Genomic DNA, 12,796 nt, shown 5'->3' on the forward strand with positions numbered 1-12,796 from the left:
AGAAAGACAAAACTTAACTCCATATTATTTAATAAACCAAAACCAGAACTTACCATCTGATGCTGGGATCCAAACATAGTGTTACAGGGCACACGGCACAAGCAGGGGAAGGGCAGGCCAAGCTACAAGAAGAGATGTATGACTTTAGAACAAAGTTCTCTGTCACTATTCATTTATGATTGTGAAAGATGAAAGGTTGATTTTTCTTTAGAAAAATCTTTCCCCTTAGGAACTCTTAATATGTAAGTAGATATTAAAGTATCTACTTGGAAAGTCAAGCCAAACCCCCAACCAAACAAAACAGTGAATTGCCAGATGTTGTTTAAGAGGATATAATGTAAAATTTTCTAAATTAATTAATAACTGTCTTAGTACATTCTACCATATATCAAAAAACAAACACTTTTCCAAACAAAAGAAATAGTGGGCATTCTGAATGGTAATTTAGGATTCTTTCTCCAAGCATTACTGGTAAATAACACCAGCTAAAGGCATTCAAAGAACAATATCTTATTTGTGGGTCCACCCACACTTAAACAGTAATAAATATGGATCAACAGATCTTTCTTTCTTTCCTTCCTTCCTTCTCCCCAAATTTCTTTTCCTTCTCTCTGTTTCTTTCTACCAAGGATTGACGCTTAACTGCTGAGCCACATCCCAAGCCCTTTTTATTTTGAGACAGGGTTTTCTCACTAAGTTGCTTAGGGTCTCACTAAGTTGCTAAGGCAGACTTTGAATTTGTAATCCTCCTGCTTCAGCCTCCTGAATTGCTGGGATTACAGGCATGTACCACTGCTCCTGGCCAAACCTACATTTCTTAAGTGAAGTCAGTGTTAAGAATGGAGACAGGAGGGGGGTGGGCCTGGGGTTCAGCGGTAGACCGCTTGCCTAGCGCGGGCGGGACCCGGAAGCGATCCTCAGCACCACATAAAAATAAAGGCATTGTGTTGTGTCCATCTATACCTAAAAAATAAATATTAAAAAAAAATATGGAGACAATCTCATCAGTTTTTTAAAAAATATTTTTAGTTGTAGATGGACACAATACCTTTATTCTATTTATTTATCTTTATGCAGTGCTAAGGATTGAACCCAGTGCTAGGCAAGCACTCTACCACTGAGCTATAGCCCTAATCAAATTAATTTTATACTCAATTTTTAGTTTCCAAATCCTCAAGTGTTTATAGTTTTAGGAATTGTAAATAGTTGTAGCATATTATTCTGTGTAATTAAGACTTGGCTTAATTAAAGATAAAAAATTTAATGAGTACTTTATTCACATTTTCCTCCTTAATGGATTTTTTTTTTTCCTTAATGGATTTTTAAAAGAATTTAAAAGTGAACCAGATGGGTTGGCGCACTCCTGTGATCCCAGCAACTCAGGAGGCTGAGGCAGGAGGATCACAAGCTCAAGGCCAGCCTCAGCAGTTTAGCAAGGCCCTAACGCAAGTTAGTGAGACCTGTCTCAATATCTCAAAAAATAAAAAGGGCTGGGGATGTGGCTTAGTGGCAAAGAACCCCTGGCTTCAATACCTGGTACCAAAAGAAAAAAATAATTACAAAAGTGATGCCCAAGTAAAACAAAACATCAAAAGAGTACAAGCGAAAAAACTCCCTCATAAGCCACCAATCCACCACTGTTTTTAGCATATAACTTTCCAGACATTTTCTGGGGGATGTGTGTCTGTATTTAGACATACCTATTTTTCTAGGTATAAAACTACCTATATGAGCATGTGCATGTTTTTAAAAGCATGAGCATGGCCATTTCATATACATTCTTCTTCCACTTGCTTGTGTCTCTTAATAGAACACTCTCATAAATCTCATACTTTTGGAGACTGGATTGTTACTAATCTACAAGAACCTGGCTTGCAGTAGGTTCTCAAGTGATTTGTCTAATTTGTCTAGAGGAAGATAGAAACACCCTAAAGAAGAGGACATAATTTCTTGCCATCAGCCATCACAGTTCAGAACCAGCTCTAGTCCCCGAGTTGCCTCTACACATCTCTCAGGGCCCCTTCCCTCATCAACTCTCCAACCCTCTGGGTTTTTCGTTAAACATTCTTGGCTAAGAGGGTTTACAATCTTTTGATCTCAAGGTAGTCCTCCTGATTGGGCTTTAAAAATAGTAATGCTCTTTGAGTAATTCTAGATTGATTCTGAAAACCTATGAGAGGAATATAACACTAAAGTTAAACAGAGCTTTTTTTTAATATATATTTTTTTAGTTGGACACAATACCTTTTATTTATTTTTATGTGGTGCTGAGGATCGAACCCAGGGCCTCGCATGTGCTAGTCGAGAGCTCTACCGCTGAGCCACAATCCCAGCCCCGAGACAAAGCTTTTTTAAAAAATATTTATTTTTTAGTTGTAGTTGGACACAATACCTTTATTTTATTTATGTTTATGTGGTGCTGAGGATCAAACCCAGCGCCTCGAACGTGCTAGGCGAGTGCTCTACTGCTGAGCCACACCCCAGCCCCTTAGACAAAGCTTTATATATAAATATGTGCAAAAGATATATAAATATCTACAAAAAGAGTGCTACCTGAAAGCGGTCATAAAAAGAGAATGGAAATGTTCTTTTTGTCCAAAGGGGAAATAGTCAATTAAATTTCTGTACATTCACTTGAAGAACTGCCAAGACATTAAACATGTATGACATACTTCTATTAGAACAGTAAATGAAAAAAGCAAAATACATATGTGTACCATTTGATTAGAGTATGGGAAGAAATAAGGTAAAACTTTTGACTATAGTTGATTGAGCAATTAAATACATAAATGTATCCATCACACATAATTTCTAAATTCAATAATATATGCTTTGTTTTTTCATTATTAGGAAATAAACACATAAGATCATCTTTCTTTCAACTTGAACACAGCAGCTAATGAAATAAGCCTTCACAATTTAAAAGCTTCAGGACAAACTTTGTGTGGCCGTACACATTGGGTAGTCCCAAGTTTTAGGAGGCAAAGGCAAGAGGATCACTTGAACCTAGAAGTCGGGGGCCAGCCTGGGCAATACAGCGAATGAAACCATTTTTTTTTTTTAAAGCTTCATGACAAAACATGGCACTGTTTCTTCAAAACAGCTGCCTTATACCACATTACCTGATTACAAAGATACTGGCCCAGGCCAGGTCTAGCAGCAGCACTGAGATAGACAACAGGTTTTTTGTTATACAACACGTTGAATCCATCCACCACAAAGTCTTCATATCGGGAATGAATGGCAAGTCTACAGATCTTTGCAAGTCCTTCTCTTTCCTCTTCATGGAAATAAGCACAACCATTTTCATACCTATTAAGAGACATCCATATATTAATGTACTTCTATTTCTGATTAATTCTGACTATATATGTTAATCTTATAATCATGGAAGCAATTACAGAGAGGATAAGAATGTGAAACACTGTAATCTTAGATAGTTGACAACTCACTGTAGCTGAAGACTATACAGGAGAGCAGTAACAACCCTTCATCTGTACTTAAGTCCAGAGAGAGGAGAAACTATGGAAAACAAATAGAAATTTGGAGTCTCCCAGATAGAAAAAGCCTAAAGAGGGGCTGGGGCTGTAGCTCAGTGGTAGAGCACTTGCCTTCCACCTGTGAGGATAGATTACACACACACACACACACACACACACACACACACACCCTGAAAAACATGGTTCTGGCTTATTCTACAAGGCGGCCAGCTGGTTGTTAGCACAGATTTAGCCCTAAAACATTCAGAATAAATAAAATTGCTAAAAATGTTGGTTAGGCTAACTTTTTCTTTTATTATAATCTGCTTGGGGCTTTTCATTTTCAATATTCTAGAGAAGGAAGAAAAATGTGAATAAAAATATTTCATCCAGATCATTGCTCTTCTATCACTAGGTACAAACTAGGAAAATAAATAACTAGAAATAAATAATTGTTGACACTATCAAACATTTATGTGCTTATGTTCTCAGTTCTTTACATATATTAATCCATTAGCTCATCCTCACAATAATTCCATGACAGCTATTAATGTTATCCACACTTAGCAGACAATGAAGCTGAGGCATGGAGAGAGGAAGCAACCTTTCCAAGAGAGGCCAGGGTAGAGCTCCAGAAGAAAGCTCACTCACATGAGACTCAGAAATAACTTTACAGAAACTAAAAACTCTTAATAATGTCTTTACCTGAAAATTCTGCATAGCCACAAGGTAGTATCTGAAAGTATCCTAGTTGTAAGTTTTCTCAGCTTCTCTTTGTCTAGAGTTGAAATAAAAGCTCCCAGACTATGCCCCAACAAAGCCATGTGACCTTGTTCTCCTATATTCTGGATTCTGTTAATAAAATTAGATTAAACAAGTATTAGAGTCAAAGCACAAAAACAAAATTAGAATTTAGAGAAATCTGTTAGACTTGAAATCCACATAATGTCCTAGAAGGCAGAAGTTCAGAAAAGTCAATGCATGTATGGTACTGCAAGTTTGGAGGGAAAAATATTTTAAAAATGAGTTCTAAGAAATAAATATCCCTCTTTTTATTGAGCAGGTACAAACTGTTTTTGAGTAATTTACTTTTATAGTATTTTAAAAATTAAATATCAACCTTAAGAACTATAGGAGGGGCTAGGGATGGAGCTCAATAATAGAGCTTTTGTCTATTAAGCACAAGGCCCTGGATTCCATCCCCCAAAATCGGGGAAAAGAAGAACTACAGAGGATAGAACTAAGATAAAAATGAATGGAAAACATTTTAAAAAGAATTGTTAAAGAACAATTTCTTGCATTAAACAGCTATTGAAAATAGTACAGTAAATCCAAGGGGAACTAGGTTTGTTTTGTTTTACATGTAACTAAAATAGATGGGTTAATTTCCCTTATAAAGAATAAACTAGGGGGTTGTGGTTGTGGCTCAGTGGTAGAGCGCTTGCCTGGCATGTGTGAGGCACTGGGTTTGATCCCCAGCACCACATAAACAAACTTAAAATAAACAAAATAAAGGTATTGTGTCCGGGGCTGGGATTGTGGCTCAGCAGTAGAGCGCTCGCCTCGCACAGGTGGGACCTGGGTTCGATCCTCAGCACCACATGAAAATAAAGGCATTGTGTTGTGTCCATCTACACCTAAAAAATAAATATTAAAAAAAAAAAAAAGGTATTGAGTCCAACTAAAAAGAAAAAGAACTAGGGCTGGGGACACAGCTCAGTTGGTATAGTGCTTGCCTCGAATACACAATTATAATTGTTAACTGTAGGGACTGGGGTTGTGGCTCAGCGGTAGAACGCTTGTTTAGCACAAGTGAGGCCTTGGGTTCGATCTCAGTACCACATAAAAATAAAGGTATTGTGTCCAACTACAACTAAATTAAAATATTAAAAAGAAAATAACTGTTAACTGTAAACATAAGAAAAAGATAAAGAACCAAATAGGATCGTGGACAAAGGGAAATAAAATATGTGTTAAAACATAAAGATATTTAACCTGGTTCCTTAAAAAAAAAGTAAATTTAAATTATGCTAAAATATCTCACATCAGATTTCTCTTGTCAAAAACATCACTTAACAAAAGATCCTTAAATGTGACAATATCCTTGTAGGCAGAGGTATGAGAAAAGAAGTATTCTCATACATTGCAGGTAGGACAATGAACTGGCTCAACTCTAAATAAAAAAAAAAACTTTGGCACTACTTATTACAGTTCCTAAAGCACATCTGACCTAGCAGTCCCATTTCTCAGACCCCTCCAAACACTTCAGCCTCTAGAACAAATGACAAATATCCAAAGTTATTGGCTGCAACATTTGTTCCAGTAAAACATGAGGAGGAGACTAGTTAAAGAAAACACTTCATCCAAACTAAAGAGCTCTTAACAAAAAGAAACCTCCTTAATTACGACTGTAGAAGACAAAGCAGAAAAGAGCAAGGCACAGAACAAGTACATGGTCTTTATGTACCAGAAAGGGTGGGCAGGGCCACTCTATAACATAGCTATGGAAGAAGATGTAAGAAACCAGTAATTGTCTCTCTCTAGGGAAGACAACAGGTAGGGAGGCAGAAATAAGAAGGAAAACTGTCTTGGCACACTCATTTTTACCTTCTGATTTTTGAATAAGGAGAATGTATTACTTATTACAAAAAAAATTAAATAGTGAAAGACAAAGTGAAGCTAAATAGATGAATAAATAAAACAAATGGGCAATATCCAGACAATGTAGACCAATATTTTCAGCTGCAGTAATTCTTAGGAAGAAGAGGGAGAAAAGCACACAGCATTTATTCTTCAGTACTACTGGTCCCTTTTGTAAGACCCCAAACCATAAAAACTACAGTATCTAATTTTATTAAATGCCTCCTTTTTACAAAATATATTACCCAAGTTTTTTTTTTTAAAAAGAGAAAATGAACATTATTTGAATGTTACATGTAACTCAATGAAAAATAATTCCTTATTTGAGCCACTTGTCAGACTGTGATCACTACAGAAATCAAGAACACACAGACTTTCAAAGGGAAGCTGCCAATCATTCTCCATTACCGGGTACTCTGGGGCTCCTCATCTTCATCTCCGTGCATCAGATTCTGAACTAACTGGAGGATGCTCACCATATCTTGTCCACTGCAGAATAAAAAGAGCTGATGGGCTGGTGGGAAGAGCGCACACACACACACACACACACACACACTCTCTCTCTCTCTCTCCCCCAACTATTTCTCTCATTCACACCAGCTTTGATCATTTTTTTTCTTATTGGGAAGCTATAAGAGAAATAATATGCTTTGATATGCAGTTCATACTTTTTAAAAAATAAACCTCAGGTTATAAACTGATTTCCAAATATTACCTTACTTGTGATTAACTCTTTACTTAAATATGAGTTTGATTTTTAAGAATTTGATCAGTCTTGCTCTGGCAATACTGACTGGTTCATCCTGGAGTAGAGACAGAATAGTTAATGAACATGTTAGAAGAGCCAAAAGTCCTTCTAAGATGCTAGGAGGTCACAAAAGCAGCAAGAACACACTAACACAAAGACCCTTGGATTACCAAGCCACAAAGACCCTTGGATTACCTAGTTTTCTTTCATGTAGCAGGCTAGTCCACTTGGACTGGCAGCCTTAAATATGTAATGCACACATCATTTACCACCACCTCTTCCCCAAGTTGGGAAACTTGAGATCTGCTTCAAGTGAGAATAGATTTACTGCCATCTAAGCAATGACAGCAACTGTTCATTACATGAGGGGTGGAAACAATACAAACGGCTAAAGTCATAAGCAATGGCAAGGCAATGTGTGATGCACAGACATAAAAGTACTATTTCTATTAATTAGAATATGACTGATAAAATTTTTCTCTTTCAAAAAAGCAGCACTGTCAAAACAATGCTTAAAACTCCACCCTCCCCAGGGTGCTCACCCTCTAGTCCTCTGATGGGGAGGGAAACTTGAGGCCCATGGAGGTTAGCCTTGTGACCTTGAGTAACCTATCCCCACTGGACAAGCCCTTTCATTACAGAATAGTGAGGACACAGTTGACAGTGCTGGTAAAGCACATGACACTATGTCTGCCATCTTGCTTGTCTCAAAGACGATGTCATTGTTACCAAGTGTGAATATTCCTGACTCATGGTGTTAATGTGCTGTCATTCTGAGAATTACAGATGTCCTTGGAAGTATCTCCTCTAAGGAAACTTCTGTGGAATCAGGAGAACAGACAAAACTTAAACCTTTTTATTCCCTTTAGGCCTGGAACAAAGAGACTCACTGGATTTGCTTCCTATTCTCCTTCCTGAGTTGTAGAAAGTACTTCATGCCTAGAGATTTTAAAAATCTGCACAACCTATGCTACGGTAGGAGTGCATATTTTAAAATATTAGCATCCGGGTATGTTAAATACGACATTTACTGGCACACTGTGAGCCTTCCTCTATGCTTTTCTTTTGCAATCTTGTACAATTTACATTCAGGTTAAGGAACAATTTAAGGGAGTTGTACTGTTGACCTACCTGGAGTTTCCTGGTTATAAAAAAAAAAAATAATAAATTTGTCTCAGGGAAGTTGGGCTGGGACTTTTAATTCTAGACTAACGAGCACCTTTTGAAAACTGAAGTCAGCTACTTATTTTTCTGATTTTTTTCCGCCACTAGTTCAAGCCACAAAGACTTGATAAGAGTTACTTCAGTTGTGAAGAACTAAATCACTCTGCTAATCACTGATTAAAGTTGACCTTTTCTTTTCATTTAGGATATTATAAGAATGACAAATCTTAGCAAATTAAAATATCTCTAAAAATAAAATTCAGTCCACTGAATAGATCAGTTTTTAAGAATGAACTAAGTATGATACTTCAGTTATAATTACTAATTCATGAATGGCTCTGAGTCATGAGGTTGTATTAAGATCTGAAAGAAGCTGGTAAGCTCAGCATTATATCTGACCATCCAATGGCATTTCAGTTTTTTAATGTTATACTGCATATAAATCCCTTTAAATTCTAAGCTGGGCACAATGGCATACACCTGTAACCCCAGCAGCTCAGGAGGCTGAGGCAAGATGACCACAAGTTCAAAGCCAGCCTCAGTAACTTAGCCTTAAGCAACTCAGCCTTAAGACCCTATCGGTGAGATCCTATCTTCAAATAAAACACAAAAAAGGGGTGGAGATATGGCTCAGTGGTTAAGTGCCCTGGGTTCAACTCTGACACCAAAAAATCAAACAAATAAGTAAGTAAAATTTTAAAAGGGCTGGAGATGTAGCTCGGTGTTAGAGCACCCCTGGGCTCAATTTCCAGTACTGCAGGACATTTTTTTTTTCCCCTTTGGGCTCAAACTAAAATTGTAGGACTAATGATTTAGCCCAATGGTAGAGCACTTAGCCTGGAGTTCAATCCCCAGCACCATGAAGGGAAAAAAAAAAAAAAAAAAAACTTAGACACAAACTAAAATTGTCAGTCAAACTGTAATTAAACAATGGAAAATTTGGGTAAGAAACATTTACACCCTATCTAAAAGTACTAAACTTTATTGCCACCTACCTTCCCTGGAGTGGCCCTGGAATATCCTCTGACATGAGCTTCTTCCCATTTTCATCTTCTACTCTTCTACTTTAAAGGAAAGAAAAAAATGTTTTATCATACCAAATTTTTAACATTTGAACATGCAGAATGGCCATTTAACCAGAATTTCTTCATAAATGATGTAGGATTTGAAACATAATTATCACATCTTTCTAGGTCCCAGTTTGGAGTACAGTTTGAGTTTCAGGAAAAGAACATGACCCTCCCACCACCACCAGCAACAAAACATTTCAGAACCCATTTCCTTGTAGTGATGCCCTCTCTGACCTGAATCTACAGTAAGAAGTATTTAGAGACTCAAATCAATGTATCATCACCCTAAAACTCTTAACAGACAAAACTGAAAATTATGCCCTCCCCCGCAAAGTCCTTTAATTACAAAGCAACTTCAACCCAAGACAAATATCAATTTTAAAGTCAGCAGAAGCTATGTGTGGCATTCTGGAGTTAAGAGGTGTTTTAACATAAGGAAACCAAAGCCACCAGAAAACAGGTTGGACACGCCAAGCAGGGTGGCCTCTGTCCTGCACACACTCACCTCTGACTCTCCTCCAGCATCTTCATGGCCTCCTTCAAGTTCCTCCCCATTTCAGCTAATGTAGGGTCTGCTATCTGGGAAACAAACCAACAAGATTAGAGATTAACACTCCTCTATCAGTTCTGTCATAATTCACCCAGAAAAATCAAATGCAAGTCCACTTTCTTCTGGCTTTCTTATAAAATTTGTAAATCTATTATACTGTACATGTAAACTTCCAATAATACTTATATGGTTCCATGTCAGTATGCTCACTTCATTCTTCTTAGTGGTTATACCTGATTCCATGCTCTGTATGTACCATGGTTGATTTAACTAGTTCCAAATTAATGGACTCCAAGTTATTCCAGTTTTTCACTAAGTCCATAAGAAGTATGTATGGTGTGCTACTTGTTTTATTGCTGTAATAGGCTGAAAATGCTTACCTCCCCCGACTTCCCTAAGAGCCTAACCCCTGGGACCTGTAATGTTATTTTATATGGCAGTCTTTGTAGATGTAATTAATAAGGATCTTGAGATGGTGCCCTAAATAAATACAGTCACACGTATCCCTCTAAAGGAGCAGGCAGAGGGAGACTATTCACAAACAGGGTCATATGAAGACAAGAGAAATCTGAAGATGTTGGCTTTGAAAATTGGAATGATATGGCCATGAGCTGAGGAATACCAGCAAATGTCATAAGCTGGACAGGCAAAGGAAGACCTCTTCCTCTGAGTGCAGCCTGCCCAGTCTTGATCGCAGCCCAGGGACAAGAATTGCAAACTCTTCTTTCTCTTTTGAGATGTGTTCTTGCTATGTTGCCCCAGGCTGACCTCAAACTCCTGTACTCAAGTAATTTTCCTGCTTCTGCCTTCAGGGTAGCTGGGAAACAGACATGCACCACCATGCCTGGCTTCATTTCAGTTGTTTTAAACCGCACAGTTTGTGATAAGTTGTTAGAGCAGCCATAGGAAACTAATAAACCCATAAGTCTAGTCTGCAAGAGCTTCCGTAACAGCATGTTTCTGGAGGAAGCTGCAGCAATGATGGTATCCAGAGGGTGAATCAAGTTCTCTCTTTTTCCTTTCTTCTCAATCTCCACAGCCTAGTGCCTTGGATCACTATGTAGTGTGAATTGTGTTATAAAAAGTTGCAGAAACTGTCTTTTTCCTTTCTCACCAAGTGTCTGCTTGAAGGAGGATCCAGATTTCTGTTTCTATTCACATTGCTTATTATACCTGGTAATATCTTCTACAGCACAGATGTGCAGTAAAGTGTGTGTTCCATTTAGTTTTATATTACCTCTTCATATTTGTTCAAGAAATTCTAATAAGTTTACCAATATAAGAATCAGAAAATGTCAAATTCTGGAAGGGACTTTAGGGGCGATCTTGGGGAGAATGGGTTGGATAAAAAGTTGGGGCTTCTACAGGAGGCATGACAATACTAGACCTTAAATTATACCACAGAGCTAGAATAACAAAAATGGCATGGTATTGGCACCAAAACAGACATGAAGACCAATGGTAGAGAACAGAGACAAACCCACTTAAATGTAGTTATCTCATACTAGACAACAGCACCAATAAACACATGGAAGAAAAGATAGCCTCTTCAACAAATTGAGCTTGGAAAACTGGAAATCCACACGTACTAAAATGAAATCAGATCCCTATTTCTCACCCTGCACAAAACTCAATTCTAAGTGGATCAAGACCGGAGAACCTGTACCTACTAGAAGAAAAAGCAGGCTCAAATCTCCACCATGTTGGCTTAAGAACTGAATTCCTCAACAAAACTTTTAAAGTGCAAGAAGTAAAATCAAGAATCAATTTTCAAACTAAAAAACTTCTTCACAGCAAAGGAAACAATTGAGAACATGAAGAGAGAGAAAATCTTTGGACAGGCAAAGGAAGACCTCTGACATGAATGGGAGAAAATCTCTGCCACCTGCAACTCAGATAGAGGATTAACCTCCAGGATATATAAAGAACTCAAGAAACTTAAAAAGACAAATAGAAATTCAAGAAACAAATAGAAACTCAACAAACTGAAACTTAAAAAGACAAATAACCCAATGAATAAATGGGCAAAGGAACTGAACAGAGATATTTCACAGAAAAAAGAAATATGAATGGTCAACAAATATAGGAAAAAATGTTTAACATCAATAGCAATTTGAGAAATGCAAATTAAAACTACAATGAGATTTCATCTCACTCCAGTCAGAATGGCAATTATCAAAAATACAAGCAACAGGGCTGGGGTTGTGGCTCAGCGGTAGAGCACTTGCCTAGCACATTCGAGGCCCTGGGTTTGATCCTCAGCACTACATAAAAATAAATAAAGATATTGTGTCCAACTAAAAAAATAAATATTTTTTAAAAAATACAGCTCAGTTGGTAGAGTGCTTGCCTTGCATGCACAAGGCCCTGGGCTCAATCCCCAGCACCACAAAGAGAAAGAAAAAAAATACAAGTAACAATAAATGTTGGCACATACATTGCTGCCGGACTGGAAAGCAGTACTGAGAGTCCTTAGAAAACTGGGAATGGAACCACTATTTTACTCAGTTATCCCACTCCTTGGCACATATTCAAAGGACTTAAAATCAGTGTACTAGAGTGACATCAATGTTCACAGCAACTCAGTTCACAATGGAACCAATCTTAGGTGCCCTTCAATAGAGGAATGGATAAAGAAAATATGGTACATATACACAATGGAATATTACTCAGCCATAAAGAATGAAATTGTGGCCTTTGCTGGTCAGTGGATGGAAATGGAGACTATCATGTTAAGTGAAATAAGCCAGTTTCAAAAAAAAAACCCAAAGGCCGAATGTGCTCTCTGATATGTGGATGCTGACTCTCAAAAGGTGGGGGAGAGAGGGAGGAGTGGAGGTTCACTAGGTTGGACAGGTGGGAATGGGGGAAGGGATGGGAATGGGAAAGACAGTAGAATGAATTGGAAATAACTTTCTTCTGTTCAAATATGAATACATGACCAGTGTAACTCCACATCAAGAACCACGAGAATGGGAAGTTATACTCCATGTATGTACGATATAAATACATTCTATTGGCATGTATAACTGAAAACAACAACAAAAGTTGGAGCTTCCAGCTCTCTAACAACCATTAATCTAATCAGCTTTGTTTTATATATAGGGTTCTGAATAAAGTTTCATTTCTAAAAACTCTTATTAAG

General features: G+C 37.5%; 1 protein-coding gene across 4 annotated transcripts in view; it reads right to left on the reverse strand.

The window, feature by feature from the left end:
- Pdxdc1 (pyridoxal dependent decarboxylase domain containing 1) overlaps positions 1-12,796 on the reverse strand; it is a 54,510-nt gene that overhangs the window by 27,734 nt on the left and 13,980 nt on the right. For all 4 annotated transcript variants that reach the window (XM_071605332.1, XM_027940786.2, XM_027940787.3 and 1 more), the window contains exons 2-7: positions 9,607-9,680; positions 9,027-9,095; positions 6,528-6,608; positions 4,185-4,331; positions 3,123-3,312; positions 54-122 (exon numbers count right to left, since the gene is read on the reverse strand). In XM_071605332.1, coding sequence (XP_071461433.1) covers positions 54-122; positions 3,123-3,312; positions 4,185-4,331; positions 6,528-6,608; positions 9,027-9,095; positions 9,607-9,680 — 630 coding nt within the window. The remainder of the gene's footprint in view (positions 1-53; positions 123-3,122; positions 3,313-4,184; positions 4,332-6,527; positions 6,609-9,026; positions 9,096-9,606; positions 9,681-12,796) is intronic.

The sequence above is a fragment of the Marmota flaviventris genome, chromosome 19, assembly GCF_047511675.1.
Source record: "Marmota flaviventris isolate mMarFla1 chromosome 19, mMarFla1.hap1, whole genome shotgun sequence".
Taxonomy (NCBI): Eukaryota; Metazoa; Chordata; class Mammalia; order Rodentia; family Sciuridae; genus Marmota; species Marmota flaviventris.